At 52.2% G+C, this 25,973-nt stretch overlaps 1 protein-coding gene across 3 annotated transcripts; it reads right to left on the bottom strand.

The window, feature by feature from the left end:
* Positions 1 to 3,145: 3,145 nt before the first annotated feature.
* On the bottom strand, positions 3,146 to 24,502 carry SOX7 (SRY-box transcription factor 7). Of its 3 annotated transcripts, none has more exons than XR_012016458.1 (3): positions 20,448 to 20,848; positions 15,343 to 16,677; positions 3,146 to 3,350 (listed from the first exon to the last, which is right to left on the bottom strand). XR_012016458.1 is itself a non-coding variant. In XM_072796072.1 (3 exons), the coding sequence occupies exons 1-3, from the start codon at positions 24,402 to 24,404 to the stop codon at positions 15,749 to 15,751; spliced, it is 1,062 nt and encodes a 353-aa protein (XP_072652173.1). In that variant the 5' UTR covers positions 24,405 to 24,502; the 3' UTR covers positions 13,835 to 15,748. The 3 variants fall into 3 exon arrangements, 2 of the variants coding, with proteins under 2 accessions (XP_072652173.1, XP_072652172.1); XM_072796072.1 differs by lacking the exons at positions 3,146 to 3,350; positions 20,448 to 20,848 and adding exons at positions 21,734 to 21,844; positions 24,383 to 24,502 and having other exon boundaries at positions 13,835 to 16,677; XM_072796071.1 differs by lacking the exon at positions 3,146 to 3,350 and having other exon boundaries at positions 13,835 to 16,677.
* Positions 24,503 to 25,973: the final 1,471 nt, after the last annotated feature.

Raw genomic sequence — 25,973 nt, 5'->3', positions numbered from 1 at the left:
TATGGCTGCATAGCAAACAATCCCCAAATTTAGTGGCTCAAAACAAGTCATGATTTGCCACTTGGGTAAGATTCATGCGGATGGCTTTTCTCTTCTCCACAAGGCATCAGCTAGGACAACTCAGCCAGGGTTGAAGGATCCACTTCCACAATGCTTGAGCTCCATGGTTGGCAAGTTGATGCTGGTTGCTGACTGGGAACTTATCTGAGGCTGTTGACTCAGAGTCCCGATTCTCCTCCACACGGGTCTCTGTGTGTGGCTGCCTGGTTTTTCTCGCAACATGGCAGCTGTGCTCCAACCAGGTGCAAGTGGAAGCTGACAGTAAAATAAAAGGAGCACATAGAGCATCACTTCCACTGTATTCTATTGGCCAAAGCTGTATTAGGCCCAGCCCAGAATCAAGGGAGTAGGAAAATAGGCACAGGGAGTGACATATTTTAGCCATATTTGATCTGCCAGATTGGCACAGAACACCAGGTAAATGAAGGGTTAAATAAATAGTTAATTACATAAGCAAATTAATTGATTAATGCTGCCAGCCATTACTCAAGGGTAACCTCCCCTGCACCCATATAGCCACTGTCACTCCAGCTGAAATTTTAGAGTAAAATACTACCTTGACACTAATTTATCTGAGACTGGAAGTTTTCTTGGCCTGGGTGCTGTAGAATTTAGAGCTGAAGAGATCCACCACAGACAGCTCACAGTACAGCCAAGGAAAGTGAGTCCCAGGGATCAGAAGGGATTGGCCCAAGGTCACTGTCATGGCCACTGTCAAGGAAAACACCCACCCAGGGCTCACGTGTCCAGCCCCTCTGCTCTTCCCGCCAGGCTGCGGTGCTGGGTGGGGGTGGGCGGGTGGGGGGTGCAGGAAGGCGGCCTTCCCCATCGGCAGCTCTGCCTGTGAGCCCCTTTCTAGTCTCTATCCCTGGACGTGCCGTGCTCCGATCTGTGCAAGCAGCTACGGACGACTCTCATGGAAGGAAGCCCATGAGACGGCTGAGGGTGTCAGTGTTGGGGAGGAGCTCAGATTGGACTCTCCTTAAAGCCTCTCTGTGTAGTGTGTGCCCATCACCGCCACAGCCCCCACTCACACCAGCTACTGCCCCATCCACAGTGGGTGCTCCTTCATTTGGGGAGCGTTTGAGGAACCCCTGGAATGCGTGAGGCACAGAGTAGTATGCAGACACAGCACAATAAAAGCCATCTCTAACTGAACACTGAGGACCTCCCGAGTGCCAGGCACTCTATCTCATTACCCTCATTTCACAATGGGAAAACAGGTTCTGAGGTGTGGGGGAACTTACCTGTGCTTCCTGCCTGAGCTGCTAAGTAACCTCCTGAGATCCAAACCCTGACCTAACCCTAACTCTCCACCCTTTCCCCTAAATCAGCCATCACACTGATTTGATCTTTCTCTTCTAAGAGGTTCCATCTGGAGGAGAAGCCAAAACACCATAGGGCAGTATGTGATGAGGGTGGCAGGTGCTTAGGCATGCAGGGGCGGACCGGTCACAGAGGAGGCAGGACTCAGGCAGGCGCAGGAGGGCACAGAAGGGTAGGCCCCAGCGACAGGGAGCGTAGGGCAGGGCTTCTGAGTGGGCGGAGCCCCAACCTGAGCCGAGGCTCCCAGCTGGATAGAAGGGTGGATGGTAAGAGTTGGAATAAGTCAATCGGAGAAGGACAAACATTATATGTTCTCATTCATTTGGGGAATATAAATAATAGTGAAAGGGAATATAAGGGAAGGGAGAAGAAATGGGTAGGAAATATCAGAAAGGGAGACAGAATATAAAGACTCCTAACTCTGGGAAACGAACTAGGGGTGGTGGAAGGGAAGGAGGGCGGGGGGTGGGGGTGAATGGGTGACGGGCACTGAGGGGGGCACTTGACGGGATGAGCACTGGGTGTTATTCTGTATGTTGGCAAATTGAACACCAATAAAAAATAAATTTATTATTTAAAAAAAAGAGTTGGCAGCAGGGTCAGAGGAGATAAGGCTGGCTGCTGGACTCCTAGGGGCTCAGAATATCTGTGTAGGAGTGCTGGGGGTGCTCCTGCCCTCCTAGTTCTAGAAGGGGAACTGGGAAGCCTGGTCTGAAGCTGCATTTGCATAGCAAGCTCTGTCCTTTTGTAAACTGTGTGCACTGGGGCACCATGCCCCCTCCACGAAGTCTGTCTTGGTGCAGAGGGGCATTGGGGACAGAAATATGAGAGAGAACCCTAAATATGAGGCCGTGTTCCCAGGGTAGGGAGCCACTGTGATTCTCAGGTGGGCCATGGCAAGATGAAGCATAAGGTGCAGTGCTCATTTATTAAGTGCCTGTTTGAGTCACTAGATGACAGCATGAGATTTCAATCCACCTATCCGCCCTAGGCAGGGCCAAGGGGTGGTCTCGATATCCCCATTCTTCCAGCTGAGGAAACTGAGGCTGAGGCTCGAGGAAATGAGGTGACTCACCCTGGTTCTCACAGCTAGCTAGTGGGGGAGCTGAGAGCCAGGTCCAAGTCTCTACCCCCTGTGCACACTTTCTCTCCCCTGCAGCAATGCACTGGCAGGGGTTCAATCTGGAAAGGTACAGGAGACAGGAAGACCATGTCTTGCACAGTCACGGTCTGGCTGGACAGAGAAGACGCACATGGGAAAATACCACCCAGAAGCACCCTGGGCAGTTTCTAGCAGAGGGAGACATCTCCAGGCTCAGGCATACCCCAGGGCCTTTGCCCCGCCTTCCCAGGAAGAGAGGTTTCCGCCCTGAGCAAGACTATGCACGTCAGAGGCTGAGGCCTGGCAGCCCAGGGCCCCGGGCCGATTCCCAGCACTCTCAGGGCAGCTGGGCCAAGCTGCTGACTCACTAAGCAAACTTCAGACAAGTCACTTCCCTCCCAGGCACCCAGCATGGCAATGAAAGTGGGCATCCCTGCGTCCCTTGCTGCCCAGATCTGAGCCTGCACTCCCCATGCCAGAGCAGCCGCTCCCACCAGAGCTGACTCGCAGCTGGTTGCACGGGGAAGGGGCTGCATGATACAGGAGATGAAGGACCGTGTTGTTTGAAAACTGACATTCAGTGGGAAAATATAACCCATACTTAGAAAGTGGAAACCGTGCCTACTTATTTTCCTAATACACACCACCAGAAAGAAAGCTCCGCACACTTCCTGGGGAACATGCACAGGAGGGAGTCCTAGGGTGGCTGTGCTTCTGGAAAGAGGGGTCCAGCTGAAGGCTGAGAAACCCTTCAGGTGTCTTCAGGTGGCGATTGTGTACTTTGCTCATTCTGGCACGAGAGGTAGGTCCTCGTTTAGGGCAACTCGGACTTCTTCAGCAAACCACAGGGTGTTCATGGGGTCTGAGAAGATAGGGAACAGAAAAGCAACTTCTAGAAGAGCCCACAACAGAATGTTCATCATCCAGGAAGAGGTATGCATGGATGCTGAAACATATTCAAGCTACATTTTTGCTTTTCAAAAATGTGAGTTTACAAAACAATGTAATGCCAAGAGTCTAAAATAGAGTTTAAAAATACTTATGTGAGCATGCGCGTATACCTAGGAAAAAAAGTCTGAAAGGAATACAACACAATGTTAACAGCAGGTGTCCTTTGTACGGAGATTATACGGAGGATCTCTCTCTCTCTCTCTCTCTCTCTCTCTCTCTCTCTTTCTGTTGTTGTATCTATGTATTTCCAAGCTTTCTGTATATATCTCATAACATGTTTAATGGAGGAAATAATAAAAGGTTTTTTAAATTAGGCTCAGGAAAGGTAACTTACCAAAGGGCTAAATTTACTTCCAAGGCGAACTTAGCATCCTTATTACTGTAGAATTAACAGCCAGTGGAGCACCTGGGTGGCTCAGTGGTTGAGGCTCAGGTTGTGATCCCAGGGTTCTGGGATCAAGTCCTGCATCGGGCTCGCCACAGGGAGCCTGCTTCTCCCTCTGCCTGTGTCTCTGGCTCTCTCTGTGTGTCTCTCATGAACAAATAAATAAAATCTTAAAAAAAAATTAACAGCTTGCTCCTTACTAATAATAATGCTATGTAATACTACTAATAAATGCTATGCATTCCTATATATACACACATACACGTATAATATATATACATATATATATATATATATCATCTTCCCAGATGCAGTACCAATTTTCTTCCTAATCTGCTCTGGTGGGGACAATATTACAAATAGTTTTCATTCCTGACTGATGGCCAAGGGTGGGGTATGAACGCGGGCTAGGAGGTGGCAGAGAGCCAATGTAGAATTAAATTTTTCCAGGGATCACCAAGAGGTGATTGTCTTAGAAATTTATATCTCACCATTGATCATCTCCTGAGCTATTCCTATTGCTTCTATTTATTACCATAATCTGAAAATTCTTGACATGAACCAGTACCAAAGAAAAACTGAGTCACGGAAAAACAAAGCGACTTGTCTAAGATCAAACATCAGGCAGAGAACTGACCTGTAAGTATCCAACCCCTGCGTAGCTGTTCAATCACCCAACAGATGTTGATGGGACACCTACTATGTGCCCGATGCAAAGTAGGCCCCGTGGAATCAAAGATAAATAAGGTGCCTTGTGAGATAAACATGTTCCCAGACTAGTGGGAGGATAGAGGCTCAAAAACAGAGATTGCCTCATTGCACCAGAGATGCTGTGTGATGGGAATACGCAGAAGTTGGGGCTGCGAACTTGGTTGGGGTAAGGACTGGGACAGGGTAGGTTGGATGGTGGAGGGTGCGTGGAAGAGGCTCTCTGAGGGGGAGGAGAACATTTGAATTGGGTCCTGAGACATGAAGGAAGAATCCATAGAGCAAAGATGTGGAGAAGGACTTTCCGGCCTGAGGGAACAGCCTATGCAAAGGCACTGCCGTGTGAGGAAACGAGTCCTATTTGGAAATTTGCTGTGCCCAGAACTCAGGGTGTGCTATAGGGAGTGAGTCAGGGCACAAGAGGCTGGCCAGGAGAGTGGGGCCTGAATGTCCTCTGAAAAGTCTAAGCTTTACCTCATAGGCGAAAGTTTAAGCAAAAAGGTGGTATTTCCAGGCCTTATGGAACTTCTAGCTGGACTGGAGGGGGACAGGCTCAGAGTGATAGCCAGTGAGTGATAGTGGTGAGGGCCTGGAGTGGGCACTGCCCAGGGTTCTCCAAGGACCATGGAGGAACCCCAGCATCCCTCTGGAGACCAGCTGCAGCCTTTGCACCGGGTCATGCCTGACGGGGAGGGTTGCTCCTCTGCGTCAGGGTTACATGAGGACCTGCCAGGCTAGGCTCAGATGACAGCGGCCTCTTACCTCATCCTGTCCAGCCCAACAGCCTGTGCAGGGAGGTAGAAAGATCAGGTGATGTGGGTAAGGTGGGGCTGAGTCCCAAGGAGGTGGGGTGGGGTGATACGTGGGAGCAGGGTCAGACCAGGTGTCCAGGGGCCTCATGTGTAGCCTGGTGACAGAAGCTGAGCCTGATGACAGAGGCCCAGAGCAGCGGAGCCAGGATGGGCTGATGTGGTAGGAGATGCTCAGGGCCTGGGTGTCAGAGGCACCGCTCCAGCTCTGCGCAGGGTGGCGCTGCACTGGGCACACCCCACCACTACCACTTCCCTAGAGACCACTCCATGCTGAGGCCAGGAGCAGAAAGGAGGGGAACTCCCTTCTTTTCTTTGCTTCTCTTTCACAGGCTTCGAGAGGCAGAGCATTCTTCCCCTTGGAAACTGTTGAGTATAACCTCCTAATTTATGGAAGTCCAGAGTGGGAAAGTGATTTACCCAAGGTCACACAGCAACACAGCAGGCATGTGGCTGAGCCAGCCCTGCAGAGCATAAAATGAAAAGGTGTGGACCCTGAATTTCTCCCTTCACCCGCCTCTCTCATCTCCAGGTATCCCACGAACAGGAGACCGCCCATCTGGGAGGACAGCAAAGGAAGGCCTGGCGGCCCAGGTGGCCCTGTGCCCTCAGCCAGGAGGCAGGTGGGCTTGCTGCCGGTGGAATTGGTACCTTCCTGGGCTGCACCTGGGCTCTTGAGGCTCAGCTGTGGTTGTGTGGATGCTCACCCCAGGGAGCAGGCCGAGAAACAGCCCTGCCTCGGGCACGGTCCCCGTCTGCTTACCGGCGATGACACCTGACTCCACTCCTTTGCCCCACCTGAGCATCAGCTCCAGGACCTGTGAAGGGGGCATAACCATACCTACGCCGGGATTGCCATGACAATCGCATGAAATACCAAATGGGAGGGCGCTTTATAAATGGCAGTGCACCGAGTGTGAAGGTAGAGGGGCTGCCTGGCTGCCCACGTGAGTGTGCACACTCAGGTATTGTCCACACCTACATAAACATTTTCACCTCGGCAAGTATGTGTTTGTCCGCACCGGGCATCAAATACTCTCCCTTTCTGCAGTTCGGTTAACTGAGAATCAGCCTCCACGTGAGGGTGGGAGTGGGGAGAGGGGTGCCTTCACCAGCGGGGCGGGGAGGGGGTGGCCAGCCTGAGGGAGCGCCACGCAGTTGTAGGGGGCTCACCTGCTATGGGTGGCCCAAACTCCTGGTGGGGCTTGTGTGAATGTGTCTCTGAGCCGTGATCCTACACTCTGGGACTCTGTCCTTATTTCGAAACAGTGTTTTCGAAGAAGCATCTCTCCCTTGCCTTGGGAGCCTATGTTCCCAACCTGGAGCCAAGGCAGCCTGGCTTCCAGGGAGGAGACTGGCCCCGGGGGACAGGGTGGTGGGTGGGAAAACAGAAGAGGATGTTCTCTATGGGCAGAAGAGAGGGGAGCAGGAAGCCAGGTCAGCCCAGCGCCACTGAGGAGGAGGAGCTGTCCCCCCAGGCTCCTCCCTCCCTGGTGGGGTGGACTGCCCTGAGGGGGCCCAACCCTCTTAAATGCTGGCCACTGTTCCTGCAGTGCCAGAAATGTCCTGAGTTCTGAGTCAGTCCCAGATGGGGACTGCTAGGAGGGCGGCAGGCCGTGAGCTCCCCTGTGGCTCTCCCTCCTAGTTAGAGACCTAGAGGCCAGGAGCAGTGCTTGGAAAAGGTCAGAGACTCTCTGCAGCCACACAGCCCCGTGAGGGCAGAGCGGGCCAAGGGTTGGGTCTCAGGGCCCAGCCTGGCATCTGGCCTCCCATGACCTCCGCCCTCGGGGCCCTTGGACAGTTAGCCGGGTGGGAGGGGGCTGCTGTGTGGACCAACCGTGAGTAAAGGGACAGGTTTTCTAGGCCCAAACTCCAGGCATGAGATCTGACAAACACATGAAAGCTTTGCAGTCACTGCCCCCCTTGGAAATGGTTGACTTTGGAGCAAGAAGGCTTCCGCTCTTGGGGGGACTTGGATGGCGGGGCCCTGAGACAAACCGGAGTCCCTGGGCCTGGAGCCGGAGTGCCCTGAAGGTGGGGACCTCTGGGCCGCTGGGCCCCAGCCTCATTTCCTGTGGCTGCCATGGGGACAGGGGCGGGGGAGGAAGGCTCGGCCTGGGCAAGCTAATCTGGAGAAGTGATTTTCCTCCTCAGCCAGTCCCTCCCTGGCAGGGCCCTGGGCGAGAAGGTAGGCCCAGCCAGGGCTCCCAGGGAGGGGCTGGCTTATCAGGCAGGAAACACTGGGCTCCGGCCACATCCTCCACCTCCTCCTGGTCACAGCAGCTCCCGTGGGCAGGAAAATACTCAGCAGCCCGGCTGTTCCTCCGCCCTCTCAAGGCCCCTCCTCCCCACCTCTTCATCTTCCACCACTGCTGCTGCCCTTGGAGCCCTGCCCTGGCTCCCTGGCCTCCTGGCCTCCCTGCTGCCCCTGACCCCCTGCTGCCTTTTACCCTGGCCCCCCAGCTCCTACAGCCTGGGCACAGGGTTGGGGGAGGCAGGGATGGCAAAACAGGACACGGGGCTCCCTTGGCTCCTGGAGATGTCTGGGCGGCTCATCAGGCCCCTCTGGTCCTCGGAAGCCACCACTTGTTCCCTGAAGTGGCTGGGAACCCTGGGGCGGTATGCCTGCCTCCGAGCATAGTGCACTGGGATTCTATCCTCTGGGAGGCTTGTTCCTAGACTCCCCCACCCCGGGCCAGCACCCACCAGACCAGCTGGATTTTAAGAAGCACAGGAGGGAGGTCTTCTGAAGGCCTGCCACACGGCTCCTGCCTCCCCTCCCATCTCATTCCCAGGGCTCCTTTTTCTCATTACCCCTTGCCCCTGCACCTATGCCACTAGCCCTTGCCCACAGCTAAGACACTCCCTCCACACACTCCCGCCCCATCCAGCAGAGAGAGCCGTGGGGGCATCTTCTCCCATAGCCCTGTCCTAGCCACCCTGCTTGGCTAAGGAAGATGGACCACCTCGGTCCTGGAGGGTCTCACCCCTTCCCTCCCCACGGCATCTCCCCCGCCCCCCAGAGCGCTGCACCCGCTTGTACTACTCTCAGTGGCTGGCTCTCAGGCAAGTCCCCTGACCTGACCTCTCTGGGCCTCCATTTCCTTTCTTATCACACCTGGGGGTTGACAGCATGATAACAATACCTTCCAGCTCTGACCTCCAGTGATTTTTTTTCAAGGTCACAGAACTGGGCCAAGAATTTCCTAATCCCAAACCCCCTTGTTCATTCCAGTGAAAATATCACCATTCTGTTTACACTAGGACGCCTCCAATGGAGTGCTGGTCATCTGCAGAACAAATCACTTTATCACAGATTTTAAGGTTCCACAATTTCCCTGACCTTCATGGTGCCCTGAGATATGGAGCTGGTGCTTCTGCTTTTCAGGGAAGGGAATGAAAGAAAAGCAGGTTCTAGGACTTGTCGGGTTGGAATGGAAGAGCTATGCAGCTCTCTGCCTTCTCTGACATGATAAGGACTAGTCGGTGTGGAGAGACACAGGCCAGAGCACGCACATGTGGCCACCTGCCCTCTTCACATGACCTGTTACCCACGGAAGCCACAGCCCCACGTTTAGGTTTGTCATCAGGACTTCTAAGATGCAACAGCCAGCACCCCGAGGCCTCTGGAGGCTGCAAACACTTCATTCATCAGAATCCAGTGAGTTTTCCAGAATCCAGTGGAACATTTTTGTTGTTTTAAGGTCTCCCCCCTCACTTGTCCCAGACCTGTGCAACCTTATAGTCCCTCAGAGGGATGGAAGATGAGTGACCAGTGGAATTGTGGTGAACAGAGCCAGGAGACCCACCATTAGACCCAGCTGTGTGACCCTCTGAGAAATGACTACACCCTATGCCTACATGCAGAACATTCCAGAAGTGCCCACGGAGTCCATGCTCCCATTCCCTGGTGAAATCCCCTACCTCCCTCTGTCATGCAGCGTACAATAAGACCTTCCTCCTCCCACCCCTCCCATGTCCCTACAAAGTTCAGCCTCTGATTAAGGGGAATGCAGACCTCAGGAGGACCTGGAGGAAACCACACCCTAACCGGGGCCTCAGACATGGCCCCACAGTGGCGAAGAGCAAAACGGTATGATCACCAGCCTGCAGGAATGAGGAGTACCTGAGCAAGATGGGGACAAATGTGTCCCTGTCCACAGATGACGTCAACCCACATGGACTTGGACTGAAGCAGGAGGGACTTAGGTGAGGTACAAGACAGAACTTTCTGGTGATGGAAGTTGTTGGACTAGCTTACAGAGAAAGATCTGTTTTTCTGGAGGACTCTCAGATCAGATAGAAAGCCATGTGCCAAGAGTGGCTATGACGCTGCCCTCAGTAGAGGCAGGAGAATGGTATAAATGACCCCGTGGTCTCTTCCAATCCTGCTCAGTGTCCAGACAGGGAAACCAAATGAGTCATCTGTAATCCCCCTGGCCATATTGTAGGTCTGTCCCCTTATATCTCCCAAACAAGCAATCCCAGTACAACAATTGCATAGTTCCAGATTTTTCAAACTAGTACCAGCTTCCAAGCCTAAAAAAACAAAAACAAAAACAAAAAAAAAACTCAATTGTTTAAAGAAACCTGAAATAGACAATAGCTATCCTGTACATGCATAGAAACTTTATGATTTCTCAAGTATCTACAAATCCACCATTTCCTTAGATGAAACAACAGGTTCAGGGATTTACTCAAATCCTAATTAAAATCCAGTGATGTGGTAACGTCAGACCTCTAGGTTCAGGCATTTTCCAGACACCCTCCTAGAGTGTTTAGAACTCTGAGTGCCCTGTGAATACAGCCAGCAGTGTATTGAGGTGTATTGAGGGACTCAGAAACCAACCCAACTGCCTTGCTGATAGAATAATCCTTTCCCCTGCGTAGTAACTTGATGCTCAGAGAAGGACATGCCATCCATGGTGTTTAGGCAAAGGAACACTCACAACTTGCCAATGGAAACCAGCAGCAAGCACATAATAGGTCCTCAGAAAGACAAAGCCACCATGACAAGTGAAGCCAATTGAGCATGATTTAAGTCACTCATAAGTAGTCTTCAGGTGTTTTAATTCTTCCTGTTAAGAAAGAGTTAGTTCATTCTGGGAATTGAATGGAAGCATTTTGTGCCTTCACTACCAATTGAGACTCTTTGGGAAACCCAACACACCAGCAGTTGAAGCAAAAGCTGTAAACCTGTTCGTAGGTCTAGATCTGGTGATACCTTGCTGGAAGACTAGCCAAAGATATAAACAAGTAAATGTTAACTGCAGTGTTATTTATAGTGGAAAAAAAGAAAAGTGGAAAATCGAATATGGTGAAACTTTCATGTTTCCTATGACTTTTGAGAGAATAAAGCCAAATACCAGTGGTACCTATATCTACACTGTGATCACACCAGGTACAATTTTGAAGACACAAATACAAGACTAAGAAGTTCGGCATACCAACATGACTATATTGAATATAGCTATGTCAAAGTCATGGAGTGGCTAATTTTTCTTTTTTCCAAATTGCCATTTCAACTGGAAAGAAAATACCTCTTACAGAAAAACTAAGTCTACAGCACAGGAAAATGTTTACTTAATATTAGTGAATAAAAATGTCTATTATAAAAGACATACGCATACATAGAGTTAGACAAAAAAAGATTTTTTAAAGACTGGATGGACATATGTAAAAAAAAAATTACCAGCAATGTCTTGAAGTTATGAATAATAGATTATCTTTTTTCTCTAAACTTTCCACAAAGACTTTCTCTTTTAAGAATTTAAATATCAATAGGAGATAGATAGATGATAGATATGGATGGATGCATAGGATGGATGGATGGATAGATTAAAAAGATGGATGGACTAAGGTAGATAGATGATAGATGATAGATGATGATAGATAAATAGATGATAGATAGATAGATAGATGATAGATAGATAGATAGATAGATAGATAATAGATAGTGTGTGTGTCTTTTCTCCCTTTTTCCTTCTCTCTCCCCCTCCCCTCTCCCTTCCTTCCAAATCCCCTTCTCTGGGAGAAAATCAAGAGCCTAATTTTCAAAAGGAAAGCAAGCAGTTACAAACATTACAAAGCCAGCTCTATCCAGCTGCTCTGGGATGGGATGGTAGAAGAGATCATCCTGCAGTACACTTGTGCCCCTTCCTGACCTGTTTACTACAGACTACAATCTAGCAGGTGAGAGTGACTAGCCATAGATGTATCTCCAGCCTCAGAGCCCTGAGAATTAGACACACACAAAGGCTCCAGGTGTTGGTGTGCAGAGAGATAGGCAAGGAAATGGGGACCCAGGAAGTCTTAGGCCTTTACCAAGAAGATTAACTGGAATACTTCAGATGTTTATTCATTCATTCATTCCTTCATTCCTTCATGTTACTTTTGAGCGACTACTATGTGTCTATCTTGCTGGGGAAGATGCATATGGATGGGGGATTCCACCGCCAAGCAGTAAGCACTGTCACCAAGGTCTGCTCAAGTCCCATAAGAGCTCAGGGAGGTCAGTGACTGGCCCCTCCACCAGGCAAAGTTGGGGACATATAAGCTGGGTTTGGACAGTGTATGGGATGTCGTCAGACAGGTGTTGGGAGTAAGAGCTCCCCCCTCACTGGGATAAACACAGAAGTATGGGGAAGGAAAGTATCTCAGAGAACAATAAACTTTTTGTACAATAGGTACCCAGTGGTGGGTAGGGAGATGCTCTGAAAGGCTTCTGGAAAGAGGAAAAAGATTAGCTACCGGGGCACTCACATGGAGCCAAGCCAGGTGCCACGGGCGTTGAAGTTCATACAGTTGGGAAGGCAGGGGCTGGGGGCATATGAATACATTACCAGAGCTAATAAGTGAGAAACCCAGAAGCAGGAACTTCATTGCATTCACATGACCCCACTTCTGTGTTCACCCTGGGTGCTGTGGGTGATGAGCAGGTACTGAAGGATCTTTAGGAAGAGTGAGATAGTAACATCTACATTTGAGAAACGAAGGACAACTGTGCACACCCATCAATTCTCATCACCAAAGCGGAAGATGCTCTTGTCCCTGGGGACAGATAGGTTCTCAGAATGGGCAGCTAAAACTCTAAGATACTCCTGGCTTCTGAGCACAAGAATTTCACTCACAGCTGAGCAAAGTGAAAGAGCAGCCCTGTCGCCTGCCTGTTTCCTGCCCTCCCAGAGGCACAGACAACGTCCCTGCCCCCACAGTATGTCCTGCAAAGAAATATGCCCATTTGGCAGTGCCAAGGGCGATGTCCTGTGCAGACGCTGCCCAGTGAGTCCTCCAGACAGCTGATGACCCTGCAGGCGGCCACAACGGTGGGCCTGGAAGGCCATGAATTCAGGTTTTATCTAACTCTGACCCTATAATTTTCTCTTTTCTCTTTCTTTCTTTCCCCGAAGCTGTGATAGGTCTGAATTGGACTGCGTGTCATTCCATGCCATGGTGAAGCACTAAAAGAGTCATGAAGTCTCTAGACTACTCAGCTGACGCTGCCAACAAATGTATCTGATGAAATGCTGGAACTCCAGCCTCCACCAACTGAGCAGGGTGAGCTACAATGCACCACCTCCCACCTGGGCCTCAGTATCCCTGGCTGCACCATGAGGTGGATGGATGACAGGGCCCCACCTAGGATTGTGAGTGAGGATTAGCCCATAAAACTGGCCATAAATGTCCCTACACCTATAAAGTGCCATTAAAGTAATGACTATAGATTATGATCAGAATTGAAGGATGAACATATGCCCATTTGGGCCCTCCCAGAACCCACTCCTTGGCCCAGAGAGCCTGGAAGACACAGGGCTACCCTTGACTTGAACAAGTTACAACTGCCTCCCCACATAGAGAAGCCAGGTACCATGACCTGCAAGGGGACTGAGTAATCATCAGCTTTTTCCAGGCCATCTTTGGCTGAGATTTTAATCCTAAACCTCACAAGATGTTACATCCTTTAATTACCGATCCGGGTGCTTCTCTACCTTCTCCACAGCATTCCAGCAGGTTTTGAGAGCCTGCGATGTCTTGTTAAACCACATCAATAAATGCAGAGTAAAGAGAGAAAGCTAGGTATTTTTCTAGATTATTTCAAAAAAGGAAAAAGTGTGGCAGCCTTAAGTAAGCAAGCAATTGGGCAGAACTTACGTCCTATTACGTCCTATCTTGAGAGTGCCTGATAATTACCTCATTCCACTTTATAAATGTGAAGTCATCCTGAGGAGAAAATTGTTCTGCAGGTAAATTATGAACTGGTCTTTTCTTACGATTTTTACAACAACAACGCTGTTTCCAATGTGTCAAATAAGGCTTTATCTCTTGAGCACAATTCATAAAATAAACCAACCCTACTAGATAACATTTTTAAAATAAAAAAATTACTGTAGAAAGTATTTTGACCACTACTATAAAGGAGAACCGGGCATAATATCTATGCCTCCCTGGAACACCTTTTCTGTGTGCAAAACTATATTTCAAATGATAGAATGGTCATGGTACAAAAACATTTATTTAAATTAAATATTTTAGACAGATCAATATCTACAACCGTTCCGAAGCATGTATAGTTCTTACAAAAAAAAAAGTGGAACAGTTTAGCTTAATATCTGTGACGATGTTTTACAAGATTATTAATATACATTCTGGACTGCACCAGTCAATCATATTGTCAACGATTTACTATTTATTGCCAAATGTCATATACAGCAATAGCATAAAGATTAATTATATCTTATAAGTAATTTTATAGTAGGACACCTTGGAAGGAAAAAAAAGGATCTCTCAACAATATAAAATATAAGCTAAAAATAGGAGAATATATAAAACACATATTTCATACAGGCAATAATATGCTGCAATTAAAAGATAAAACAGCTGCCTTTTCACGCACTGCTAGGTATGTTCCTTCCAAGGAGGTTTGAGAGAAGGATGGAAATGTTTTTGGGGTGGGTCAGGGCTCAGAAACATTTTCTGAATCACAGTGCGTTTCTGTTCTTTGGGAAGTCTGTATAGTGAAGGGAAAGTTGAAGTGTTGGCTGAAGATGTTACCGAGAACCAGCTGTCTGGTGAGAAGAAGGGATTGCCATCTCAGCCGTAGTAGGAATCATGTTTAGTATTTTGAAGCCAGGGGATCTTTGAATTTGTGGCCAATTCAGGGAAGGAGGAAGAACAGTGCAGAAGAGAAGAAATCCTGGGAAAGGAAGAAGGGGAGTCGGAGACAGTGAGAAAGAAGCTCCTTTTGCACGTGCAGAGGGGAGAGTATGCTGAAATTTTGCTCAAGCAATCCACACATTCAGATTGGAGGTAAGTGATGTTGCTGTGCAGAAATCCTTTTTGGGCTCCCTGCTCTTTGGGTCGTTAAGAATATTGCCAACATCAACCAGAGTATCTGATGTAGGGTGGACAGACGTGCATTTAAGGGTGTGCATGCAGGTGTGTGTGTGGTGCACATCCCACATACACGGACTGTATATATTCAGGCTGTGTGTATTCTCTTGAAATGCGTGTGTAATAAAAAATAATTTATCTTTAAAAATAGGTTTAAAAACCAGTGGCTTGAATTCAATCCCATTTTCAATGGTGCAGTCAACCTTAGTGGTTAATTCCCCAAATCAAGACGAATGTTTTGTTTTGTTTTGTTTTGTTTTGTTTTTTCTCAAATTGGAAGAGTCCTTTTGCAAGACCATGATCATTCTGGAAGGCAGCCAAATGCACAAAGCCAGTGTTCTTGGGCTGCGCGCACGGAGTTATCCCGGGTTGGCCGTTAATGAACTTGCTAAGTCAAACTTCGTCTTCCTTTTAATTAGCCTCGAAAGAATACTAGGTCAGAAAACCCTGGAGCAGAAGGAGCCTTAGATGTCAAGTCTGTCCCCCCACTTTACAGACTGCGGGAGGGGCCTGAAGGGGAAGAGAGAGGGGTGGGGGTTGCACCGGCCCTCCAAGGCCGAACCGGGACCGGATCCGGGGTCCTCGGGATCCCAGCCCAGGGCTCTCCTCACCTGGAGGACCCAGAGATCAGGCCCGCTGTACCCCATGCGTCTGGGTCAGAAGCTGGAGAGGTGTGAATGCGGCGGAGAGTTTGACACGTTCCTTCCCGCGATGGGGACCGGGAGAAGGGAATGAACCTCTACCGGTTAACCATCTTTCAGCAACTACCCTGCCTTACTCCCGGGGTGTGGAGCCAATGAGAACCCATCTGAAGGAATGCACTCAAAACGCAGGCGGCCGGGAGCGCGGAGACGCTCAGCTCGGCAGAGCCCCCTCTGCGCCGCGCACGGTCAGGCCTGCACGCCCCGCGGCGGTCGCAGGAGAGCGGGGAGCCCCGCGCGGTGGCCTCGGTGCTCCGCGCTCGCTCGGGAGGCGGAGGACGGCGGCGACGCAGGGCTGGGCTGGTTGCCTCGGGCTCTATGACACGCTGTAGCTGTTGTAGTACGTGGCCGTGGCATCGGCCAGCACGGAGATGAGGCTGGTCTCTGTGGGGCCTGTTGATGTCACCTGGGAGCCCGGGGCATGCCCACTGAGGGCCACAGCCCCTGCGGCAGAGTCCGGGTGGCCAGGAGTGTTCAAATACTGGTCGAACTCATTGCGATCCATGTCCCCCAGCAGTTCCACCTGGCTCAGCTGATCCAGGGCATCAAAGCCGGGGTGTTCGGGAGGGGGGGAGAGCTGGCCAAGGTGGGCGTGGAGGTTGGAGTGGAGAGGGTGGTAGGTGGCAGGGGAGTAATAGGCAGGAGACGGGGGGCAGGCGGGTACGGTGGACATCATAGAGACGCCCGGGGACTGCCCGAGGGCCAGGGAGCCCAGGGGGTGGCCGCAGTGGAGGGGGCTGGGGGCGTACTCCGGTGAGTAAGGGGGCCCCGGCAGGTGCGGGATGCGGCGGGAGTGCGCATGCTCCTCCTGGCAGGGGGAGGAGAAGAAGGTCTGCTCCGGCTCCAGGACGTCCAGGGGCGACATTTCTGGGGGCGTGGGCAGCCCGTACGGGTACGTGTCCACGCTGCCGGGGGTGCCGCCGCCGCCGCCGCCGCTCGGCCCCTCGTGGTAGCAGCCCCGCAGGCTGGGCAGGGCGGAGCCCGGGGAGTACTCACCCCTGTCCTCCTTCTCCCCCAGCGCCCCGCGGCCGCCGCCCCTCTTCTCGGGCAGAGCGTTCTGGTCCCGGGACAGCGAGCTCAGGAGGAAGCCCGGGTCCACGCGCTTGCAGAGGCGCTTGGCCTGCTTCTTCCTGCGCGGGCGGTACTTGTAGTTGGGGTAGTCCTGCATGTGCTGCAGGCGCAGCCGCTCCGCCTCGTCCACGTAGGGCCTCTTCTGGGACAGCGTGAGCGCCTTCCACGACTTTCCTGCTCACACAAGTCAGAGAAGGCCGCTTTCAGCATCTGCGCCACCTGGGGAGGCCGGCGCACCTGTCTCAGGAGCCCGTGCCTCCCTCCCGGCATCCCACATGCACCTCCGCCTCGGTCCCCCATCCCAGCCGCGGGTCCCCCCGCCCCCAACCCACTGCAAGGACACCCACCGCGGACTCCTCGCACCCCGCTCCCAGCCCAGATCCCGGCTCTGCGAGGCCCAACCAACCTCGCCCCGCGTGCACCCCGCGAGACCACTAAGGCCCCCCACGCACTGGGTCACTTCACCTCCGCTGCAAAAGCCGCTAGGTGATGTAAACGTATAAACAATGCGGGATTCACAGCAAAAGGCCCGCCAGACCCCATGTCAGACACAGAATAAAGTATATAACGACCACATTGATTTAGGCTCTCTCTCTCTCTTTTAACCCTAAGTGGATCACGTCTAATCATCTGTGGCTTTTAATGAAAACCCTGTGCCTTGGCTGATTATCGCGCCTCTCAGGAAGCCAAGCTGTATTTTTTATGGCATAAATCCCACAGGCCTTCTTGTGAGGGAACTCAAGATCAGTCAATCTTTTCAGAGATATAAGTAAATTAGAGGATCTCACTTAGGGAACAGACCATTATCCCTCACATCTCAGGTTCAGTTAGGACCCTGCCATATAAAGCCCATTATGAGAATGCGAGCATCTGCCTGCAACACGCACAGGCACACGCGTACACAGTGCATGCACACATTTGCATTTGCATGCACACAGGTGCACACACTCATGCTAACAACGCTCCCTGCTGTCTCCTTAGTTAGTGGGCTTTGACTGTGGCAGGGGGCAACTGCTCAGCCATTGACTCTTCATACAGAAGCAAATTCTTTAGTTTCTCTGGGTCTCTCTTTTCCTCATTATAAAATGTGTTGCAATACTATCCAACTCAAAACTGTCTCTTTTAAGACGCACCCCACACTTGTAGCCCACTGGTGCTAAAGAGCTGGGTTTACTTGCATTTTCTATCCATCCTTACTCCCTTTTGTGCTGTTTTGTAAATTGCTCTAGCATCGCTGTCTCATCTGTCAGTACGTTCATTGCACATCCCTCTGGCTGCTGGTTTTCTGAAGGTCATTTCTGGACACCTTACACCGTTCTCTCCTTGAGTGGACTCGGGATTCTGCAACTTTGAAAGTTCCCTCCTGATTAACATATCCTGAAGTTTGAGACTGACTAGCTCTGAGGTTAAGTACCCCCACCCAGAACAGCTGGCACAGGCACCAGTACAGAGCTATGTGTACTGCTGCCTTGGTACCCCCACTGGCTGACTCTGCATGCCTGGCCCTCAAAGGGCACTGAGGGAGGGCAATTATTAGAGGCGCTCTACCATTGGGATATAAGTTTATAACTATTGTGAGAGAGTTGTCAATTAATATAATTAGCCATCGCTTAAAAGGGCAACTCTAAAAGTGTCAGGAACTCTGGGTTTGGGGTTGGTCAGCAGTTCCCAGCCGTGGCTGAGACTGCAAAGTTGTTGCAAGAGGCCCAAGATCTAGGTACACCCCACACCCTGTCTGTGGACTGAATATAAAATGTGACTCTAGTTTCTAAGTGTACGTGGATGCCATAATTTGAATAAAATAGTCATTTTACATGCCATTAATGTATAACTGTCCTTATGTGCCTTCTCACTCACAGTATACTAAAAAGAGTGGTGATACCAGGTGATTTTTTTTATTTATGCATTTATTTCCAGGTGATGTTTCTAAGGTTAATGATTGGAAAGCTTATAGTTTAAAAAGTTGGGACTCTTGCCTAGGTCAGAAAGGAAAGGGCTGGGCAAGATCATGGGGTGGAAGGGGGACATCCTGCTGCCCCCTATTAAGAAAGTCCATATTTTTTGTTTGAAGATTTTATTTATTCATGAGAGACACACAGAGAGAGGCAGAGACATAGGCAGAGGGAGAAGCAAGCTCCCTTGATCCTAGGACCCCAGGATCATGACATGAGCCAAAAGCAGAGGCTCAACCACTGAGCCACCCAGGTGCCCTAAGAAAGTCCATATTTTAAAAAGCTCCTTGCCCAGGGCCAAGGCCTGCGTGGTTAAATGGGAAGGAATCAACATCTTCCTGCAAAATGAACTACACCCTCTGGAAACCTAAGTGCAAATTGCCAACAGAAATCAGCTCACTAGAGGCATTTGTCAGGCAGGTCCTCTCACCTGCCCTTTCCCTGGGAGCACACAGCCACAATCCTGCAAGGCTCCCCATCCTGAGCTCCTCTCCCACCTCTGGCCTGACACAGCAAGGGAAACCTCACTCTGTTCTGGTCACAGGAGCTGTGTTTGAGCAAAAGGCGCAGTGCCTGGGCCCACCAAAAAAAAAAAAAAAAAAAATGTTGAGGGGCCACCACACACAAAAAAGTGTTTTCATTTCTTTAAAAACCTGAAGGAAAAAAGGAACTTTTTGGTAAATATTTTACTGTATTGTATATATATTGTATATATTAATATATTTGTCTTTATGCCCATACAGTATGAAATATAATTTTTAGTATTTTTTATGAAGAAAAGGGCTCCCTGAGACACTGATCCACCAGTGTGTCCTGGGCATATCTAGCCAGGGGACTAGACCATGGGTAGGAGGCTTTTAAAACCAGCAGCTTTGAAAGGGTTGGAACCCTCTCTGTGGGCCTATAGGTTTAGCCAGCAGAAAGGTGGGTGACAGCCCTCCCTCCATGGTACTGCGCTGAGGGAAAAGGAAAAAAGCTCAGTTCTGGGCAGGTGGGGTTGGGGAAGATCAGGCCAGCTTCAGGTGACCACATTCGGTCCCTTGTCTCAGGGCCTGGTGCCCACCATAACTACAAAACGCTTTGAAAGTTTCTACCACTTAAAATGAATAAAAACTCCGTGGAAAGGCAAAAAGGTTAGAAGTAGAGTGGAGTTGAAAGTGCTCAGCTCCAGACGTGGGAGAGAAGAAACCCCGAACTCCAACAAATTTTCCAACGTGCCCTAACATCCTTCCTTTGGCGTCCTGGGGTCTGGCTCCTCCCGGTCCCCAGGCCCGCTGCCCCCGCTGGAACCGGGCAGTGGCGGGCTCCAGGAGAGAGACTTCACTGCCGTCCTCAGCATCTCAATCACAGAATCTATGCTCCTGCTATTGAGAAATACACGATCGAATGGAGTCTATTTGCGTACTTTTTTTTTTCTGCAGGTTTAATAATTAAATTAAAAGAAGGGATGCGTTCCCTCAGGGTCTCTCTTCACGAATATTCGTTTGATAATAGTCACAGCTTCCTTCTGTGATTGTGCCAGTGGTAAAGTTCAGGGAATGGTGGCTTTCCCGCTTCAGTATCCCTGCCAAACCCCGGTTCCACCAGGCCTCTGCGTTTCCGTCCTGACCTGTGTGCGCGCAGGTCCCGGTCGCCAGGGCGACGGGGACCTGGCCGCCGTCGGCCCCGCCTGTCCCCGGGGACCCCACTCTCGGCTCCCGTTCCAGCCAGTGGGCTTCCTGGCCCACCCCAGCGGGCCGCGCGGTTTCACTCCGGGCCGCGTCCCGATGTCCCCGCTCTGAACCCGGGTGGCTGCGCGCACACCGCGCGCGCACAGATGCCCGACCCCGCGGGCACAGGAGCGCCCCGCGCGCCCCCGCCCCGAGCGTACCCACAGGCCGGGCCCCAGCCGCGAGCCCCCGGGATGGGGATGGGGGCCCCCGCCTCTGCCCCAGCCCTGGCCCTGGCCCGCCGACCTCCCGGGGCGCCCGGCCCGCCCGCCGCCTTACTCACCCAGCATCTTGCTGAGCTCGGCGTTGTGCAGGTCCGGGTTCTGCACCGCCAGACGTTTCCTCTCGTCCTTGGCCCACACCATGAAGGCGTTCATGGGCCGCCGGATGCGGCTCTCCGAGCCCTTGTCCCCTGGCTGGCGGGGGGCGGCGGGCGGCGACAGCCCGTCCGACAGCTCGGCTTCCAGGGCCGGACACTCGAGCCCCTCGGGCCACGGGTAAGCGCCCAACAGCGAGGCCATGGCCGCACGGGGGTCCCCTCCCTCGGCTCCCAGGGCAGGCGCTGACCTGGCCCTCGCGCGGCCCGGGCGTCCAACTTGGCTGGCAGCCGCGGCCCGTCCCCTTATTTATCAGCTTGGGGCGGCCGCGTCCTCCAATGACTCTCGAAGGCGGCGCGGCCCCTCCCTCCGTCTCGGCGCGGGCCCACTCCCGGCGTCCCGGGCCACCGCGTCCCCTCTCCGACCCGCCGGGGGGGGGGGGGGCCGCCTCCCCGCGCCCGCCCCGGCCCGCCCCGGCCCGCCCCCCGCCTCCCCAGTCCCTCCCGGAGTCCGCGCCCCGCCGCCTCCCGGCCCGCGCGCCCCGGGCGCAGGTGTCGCGGAGCCGGGAGCCGGGCGCCGCCCGCAGTCCCCTCGCCCCGGAGCGGAGCCGGACTCCGGGGCCCTGTCCCGACGGGCCGTGGCCTCCCGCGGCCACACTCCGCCAACTCCTCCCCGCCCGGAACGCCGCGGAGGACCGAAGCCAGACAGGTTTCGCTGGGCCTGGCCGGGCGCGAGGGACGAGGACCAGGAATCCCCCCGGAGCAGGCTGTGCGCCGTTCCCAAGAGAACACTCCTACTTTTTCCAGAATGACCCGGGCTTCAACAGCCTCGCCCCCAGCCAACCTTGGCGGCCGGACCCTGGCAAGGGCTGCGGATTCCTCCCGCCCGGGGTTGCACGCTGAGCTCCCGCAGCCCCCACCCTCCCTCGACGCCCCGGGCCGTGCGGACGGCGGTCCCGCGTCCTGGGTTCTCCTTTATTCACTCTGCCGTCTGACCTCTCTCCTCTGACACCCTCATCTCCACTAGTCTCCTAGGGCCCAGGGGTCTCCAGCTCCCACCTCTCCAGCTCTTCTCTCGGGGAATTTCCCTATGGTTGCCTTTTCTCCCGTCCCGCTGGCTCCTCCGGCTCCTCCGAGTGGAGTCGCTCAGACCCACCCCTCCCGCGCCCCCCAGGACTTTCCAGTTCCTCTCACCCCGACTCCCCAGGGTTGGACAGGCGCTCAGCTCGGAGGGCTGAGGGCTGGGAGCTCACCAGTCTCTCCAAGATGCCAGGCCCCTGCCTCCGAAGCCAGCTCACGCCCTACAATGCGTCGTGTCCTCCTGGTCCCTACTGCAGCACCAGAGCACAGTGGGCACTCAGCAACTGCCGAATAAATGAATAGGTGAGTGAGTGAACAAGGCTTAGACACACCCTACTGTAAAAACAACAACAACAAAAAAAGCTTGATTAGATCCTGGAATTCAACCTACAAATATTTACTGAGGGCCATCCTTGTTGAAGGGCTTAGTAGAGGTGACCCTGGAAGGAGGTAGCATGGTCATGGGAAGACCCTGGGGTCTGGAGTCAGGACCTGTCTTCAGCGTTTGGTTACTTAACCACTCTGGGGAAGTCAGGTATCTCCCTAGGCCTTTTTTCCTAAACCTAAAATGAGGACGATATTAAGACTTGATCTCACAGGGCTGTTGTGAAGATTCAGTGAGAAAATACATGAAAGCTTAAACACTATATGATGCTTGATGTTACTATAACTCTAGATGTAAAGCATTGTAAATGCTAAGACCAAATTTCAATATCTTAGTATGCACTGAGTTCATAGGTGCCTTGTATACAACATGTGTTCCCAGACCGACCTCAGGGACCCCAAGGGAGGTGGATGGAGTAATGCAACTTCTCTGTTGTTGTTTTTTTTTTTTAAGATTTTATTTATTTATTCATGAGAGACACACGGGGGTGGGGGGGGGGGCAGAGACACAGGCAGAGGGAGAAGCAGGCTCCATGGAGGGAGCCTGATGTGGGACTTGATCCCAGGTCTCCAGGACCATCGCCTGGGCTGAAGGGAGCGCTAAACCGCAGAGCCACCCAGGCTGCCCAACTTCTCTGTTTTTAATTCCCAATTTAACCTACAGACCCCGGATGATAATTTTCATCCTAGAAGGGACTTTACTTCTAAAATAGGTTGCTTAATTTTCCTCTCCTTTCCCAGCAGGATCCAGCAGCAGCAGCCCCTGGGCCCTTGCGCTCCACCCACTATCCTCACAGGTCAGAGCTGATCAGCAAAGGGAGAGGGGAGCCGTGCTGGCTGCAAAGAGGGTGTCCCGCAGCCGGGAGAGCATCCTGGAACCCGAGGTGGAGCGGCAGGGCTGGCTGGCGCCAGGGACCAAGCCGGGAACAGGGAGAAGAGGGGGGCGGTGCGGAGAGAATGTGTCCACGGTCGAGGCGGACATCCCTACCCCGGGAAGCTGAGGCCATTTCCCGTGTTGGACCCCTGTGCCAGAAATTCCTCAAGAAAAATCCTTAGGCCGGGACGGTCCAGGAGGAGCGGGGCGCTAGGGCTGTGCCAGGCCGCGGGAGCGCACCTCGTTGGGGGAAGGAGGGGAGGAGAAGGGATCTCATCCAGGGACCGGGGAGGAGGATTTGCGCTGCAGCCGTGGACCCCTGGAAGAAATCGGCTACCACCCTTTCTAAGCTCGTCGCTGCCGGGAGCAGACAGTGCATGCATGGCCTGGTCCCAGTGCGAGGCCCCTAGGGGACAGCGCCCCCTTGTCCGCCGCGGGCGTTCCCACTCCAGCCCCCAGCCTTGGCGCGGGGTCCGCCGGGTTCCCGAGCCCAGCGCGCTCGCAGAGGGGGCGGCGCCCAGGCACCAGCTTAGGAAGAGGCTCGGCCCGGGGAGCGCAGGGCGGTCAAGTGGGATTCCGGAGACCTTTGGCAAAATTGGAGAAAACAGCCGGGGGCGGGCGCAGAGAGAAACAAGTTGTGATTGCTGTTTCCAGTTGTTTCATTTCTTGCACTGCGTCTGGGGAGAGTGCACCAGACTTGAGTTGATCAGGGCCTGGGCGTTAAGGGCCACAGGGCTAGCATGGGTGCCGCCCTCTGCTCACGGGAACCTGGGCTCTTTTGCTCGCTCCATTCCTTCACTGCTTAATTTGCACCACACATTCATTTATCTGGGCAACTATATGTGAACGTGCCCCGGTGCAGGCGGTGCTAAGGGATGCGGGTCCCTGCGACCCCTCTGCCTCTCTCGTCATTGCGATCTTCAGTCCTCCCGAACTCCGTGTAGACCTCAAGCGTCCCCAAAGCCAGAGGCTCGAAGGGCTGAGCGGGGAGGGCCAAGACTGGCGACCCTCTTCCCTTCCCCCTCCCCTCACACCCAACAGCCCCAACACTTGCTGGGGACCCCCCAGGACTGCAGCCAGGTGCAGGATGAGGTTCCCAGTGGTGAATCCATAAGCAATCGACCAAGAAGTCTCAAGTAGGAGCTATGGAGTTGGGTTCACAGTGGAGGAATGGGGTTTCCTGCAGACATGGAAGAGCAGGGTTCCAGTAGCAGTCTGTGTGTGACTAGCAGGGACACAGTGGACACCACCTGAGTACCGGAGCACCATGCAGCTGGACCTGTCCGCCCACAGACGTGAGCCTTACCTTCCGGTGTGTATTGCATGAACTGGCTCTCCGCTCCTTCCAATGATTTTTGCATTCTTTCCTTCCTTTTCTTTTTCCTTTCCTCTTTCCCTAGTTCCCTCCAGCCCTCCCTCCTTCCTTCTTCTTTCTCTTCTCCTCCATATTTTCCCCTTTCTTTCCTCTCTCCCATGTCTTTCTTTAGCTCTGTAGTTGAACACCGGTTTTTAGGAACACAGATCTTGGAGTCTGAAACCCCCAGTGTAAATTGCTGCAACTTACTAGCCGTGTCACCATAGTTCATTTACTTGATCTCAGCCTCAGTTTCTTCATCTGTAAAAGGAGGATAAAATCACGATTACTGATATAGTAGTTGTGAAATCATCTCCTATACGTTAAAGAATTGTGAAATGTTATAATGAATGAATGACATTCTTAATAAAATTAATAGGTTTGGGCCTTCAAAACTTTCCCCTGGAGGAGTTTTCCTTACTCTATTCCAAACTTAAGAATTTTGGTGCCTCTAGGAGAAGGAGAAGGGGACCTGGGAGCACATTCCCTGCTCAAATTGGCAGCTCTGACACCAGAGCTGTGCATCTGGACTGAACTGGTAGAGCCAGAGCTGCCAGCTTTCATCTCTCCAGGGGTTTTGTGTGTATGTTTTGCTGGTGCATTTTGTCCCTCATACCAGGCTGGAAGTTGAAGTCATCATCACCACCATCATCTTGGCTCACACTAATTTATCTGTATTTGATTGACAGTCTTTGTAAAGGTCATTTGCTGACTCATCTGGGCTTCTATACAAATCCTCTTTGAAGCAGGCAGCCCAAATGGTATTATTAAGCACTTTCCCTGATGAGGCAGGTGAGGCTCCAGCACGCAAGTGACAGAGCAGAGACGTGGCCACACATCTCTTGCCTTCCTGTCTTTGCTACCTGGTTGCAGGGCTCCCAGGGGTCAGCTCCTAGCTTCCCACGCTCAACAGAGCCCCAGGCTGGAGAGAAGGGCTCCTAACCAGCTGCTATGTCTTTCACTGTCCCTGTGCCCTCTCCAGTCTGGTGTCTCCAAGTTCCATGGGACCTTGCCTCATCCAAAAGGTGTTTGAAGTTCAAGGAAATGTGAAAAGCAAATGAGTAAACCCCATTGGCAGTGGGTGAAGTGCATGCTGGAGAGCCAGGAAACCTGTCCAGGCCTGCCAGCTGCCTCTCCCCCTACTCCTCAAGGCTGATCCAGCAACAAGAAGCCCTGACTTCCCTCTGAGAAGCTCTACTCAGAGTTTCTCTTTTCTAACCCAGAGGAAGTCTCTTCATAGTCATTTAGGAGAAATTCATCAAGGTCCCTAATTGAGAATAATTTGGGTAGGTGGGATTAAACCACACAGAACGGATTTAAGAGGTACCAGTGGGTTTACCAGAGCATAAGGAAACTCAGACAGAGCTTCATTGCATCTGAGGTTTAACTGCTTTTCTACAGGGGACAGAGGAAAGTAGAATAGGGTTTCTAAACGGCATTGTTCCTGAATGTGGCTAGTGTACACCTCCTGCCAATATTCAAGCCCCCTTGTAAGAAGGACTTCATACTAACAAAACACTGAGGTCCAGAAGCCCAGGTCTTCTTGAGATGGCCCAGATCAGACTTCCCATGCACAGAATCCCCCCTCTTCAAAAAAGTGCTCATCTCTGATTAGTCATGTCTCCCAACAAATGGTGGCAAGAACCCTGACTTGAAGTCAGAAGACACAAGTCCAGTCCATGGCCTACCACTGGCTGCACAGAGCTGAACTCTGTCACTTAACCAATGCACAGGGTGTAGAGTTATGTGAGATCCAGTGAGTTCATGAACGGCTTGCCTGTATTGTATGCACTCTCCGGGG

The sequence above is a fragment of the Canis lupus genome, chromosome 24, assembly GCF_048164855.1.
Source record: "Canis lupus baileyi chromosome 24, mCanLup2.hap1, whole genome shotgun sequence".
NCBI classification, from domain to species: domain Eukaryota; kingdom Metazoa; phylum Chordata; class Mammalia; order Carnivora; family Canidae; genus Canis; species Canis lupus.
The sequence above is the reverse complement of the archived record's forward strand: the minus strand, read 5'-3'. Positions and strand labels throughout refer to the sequence as shown.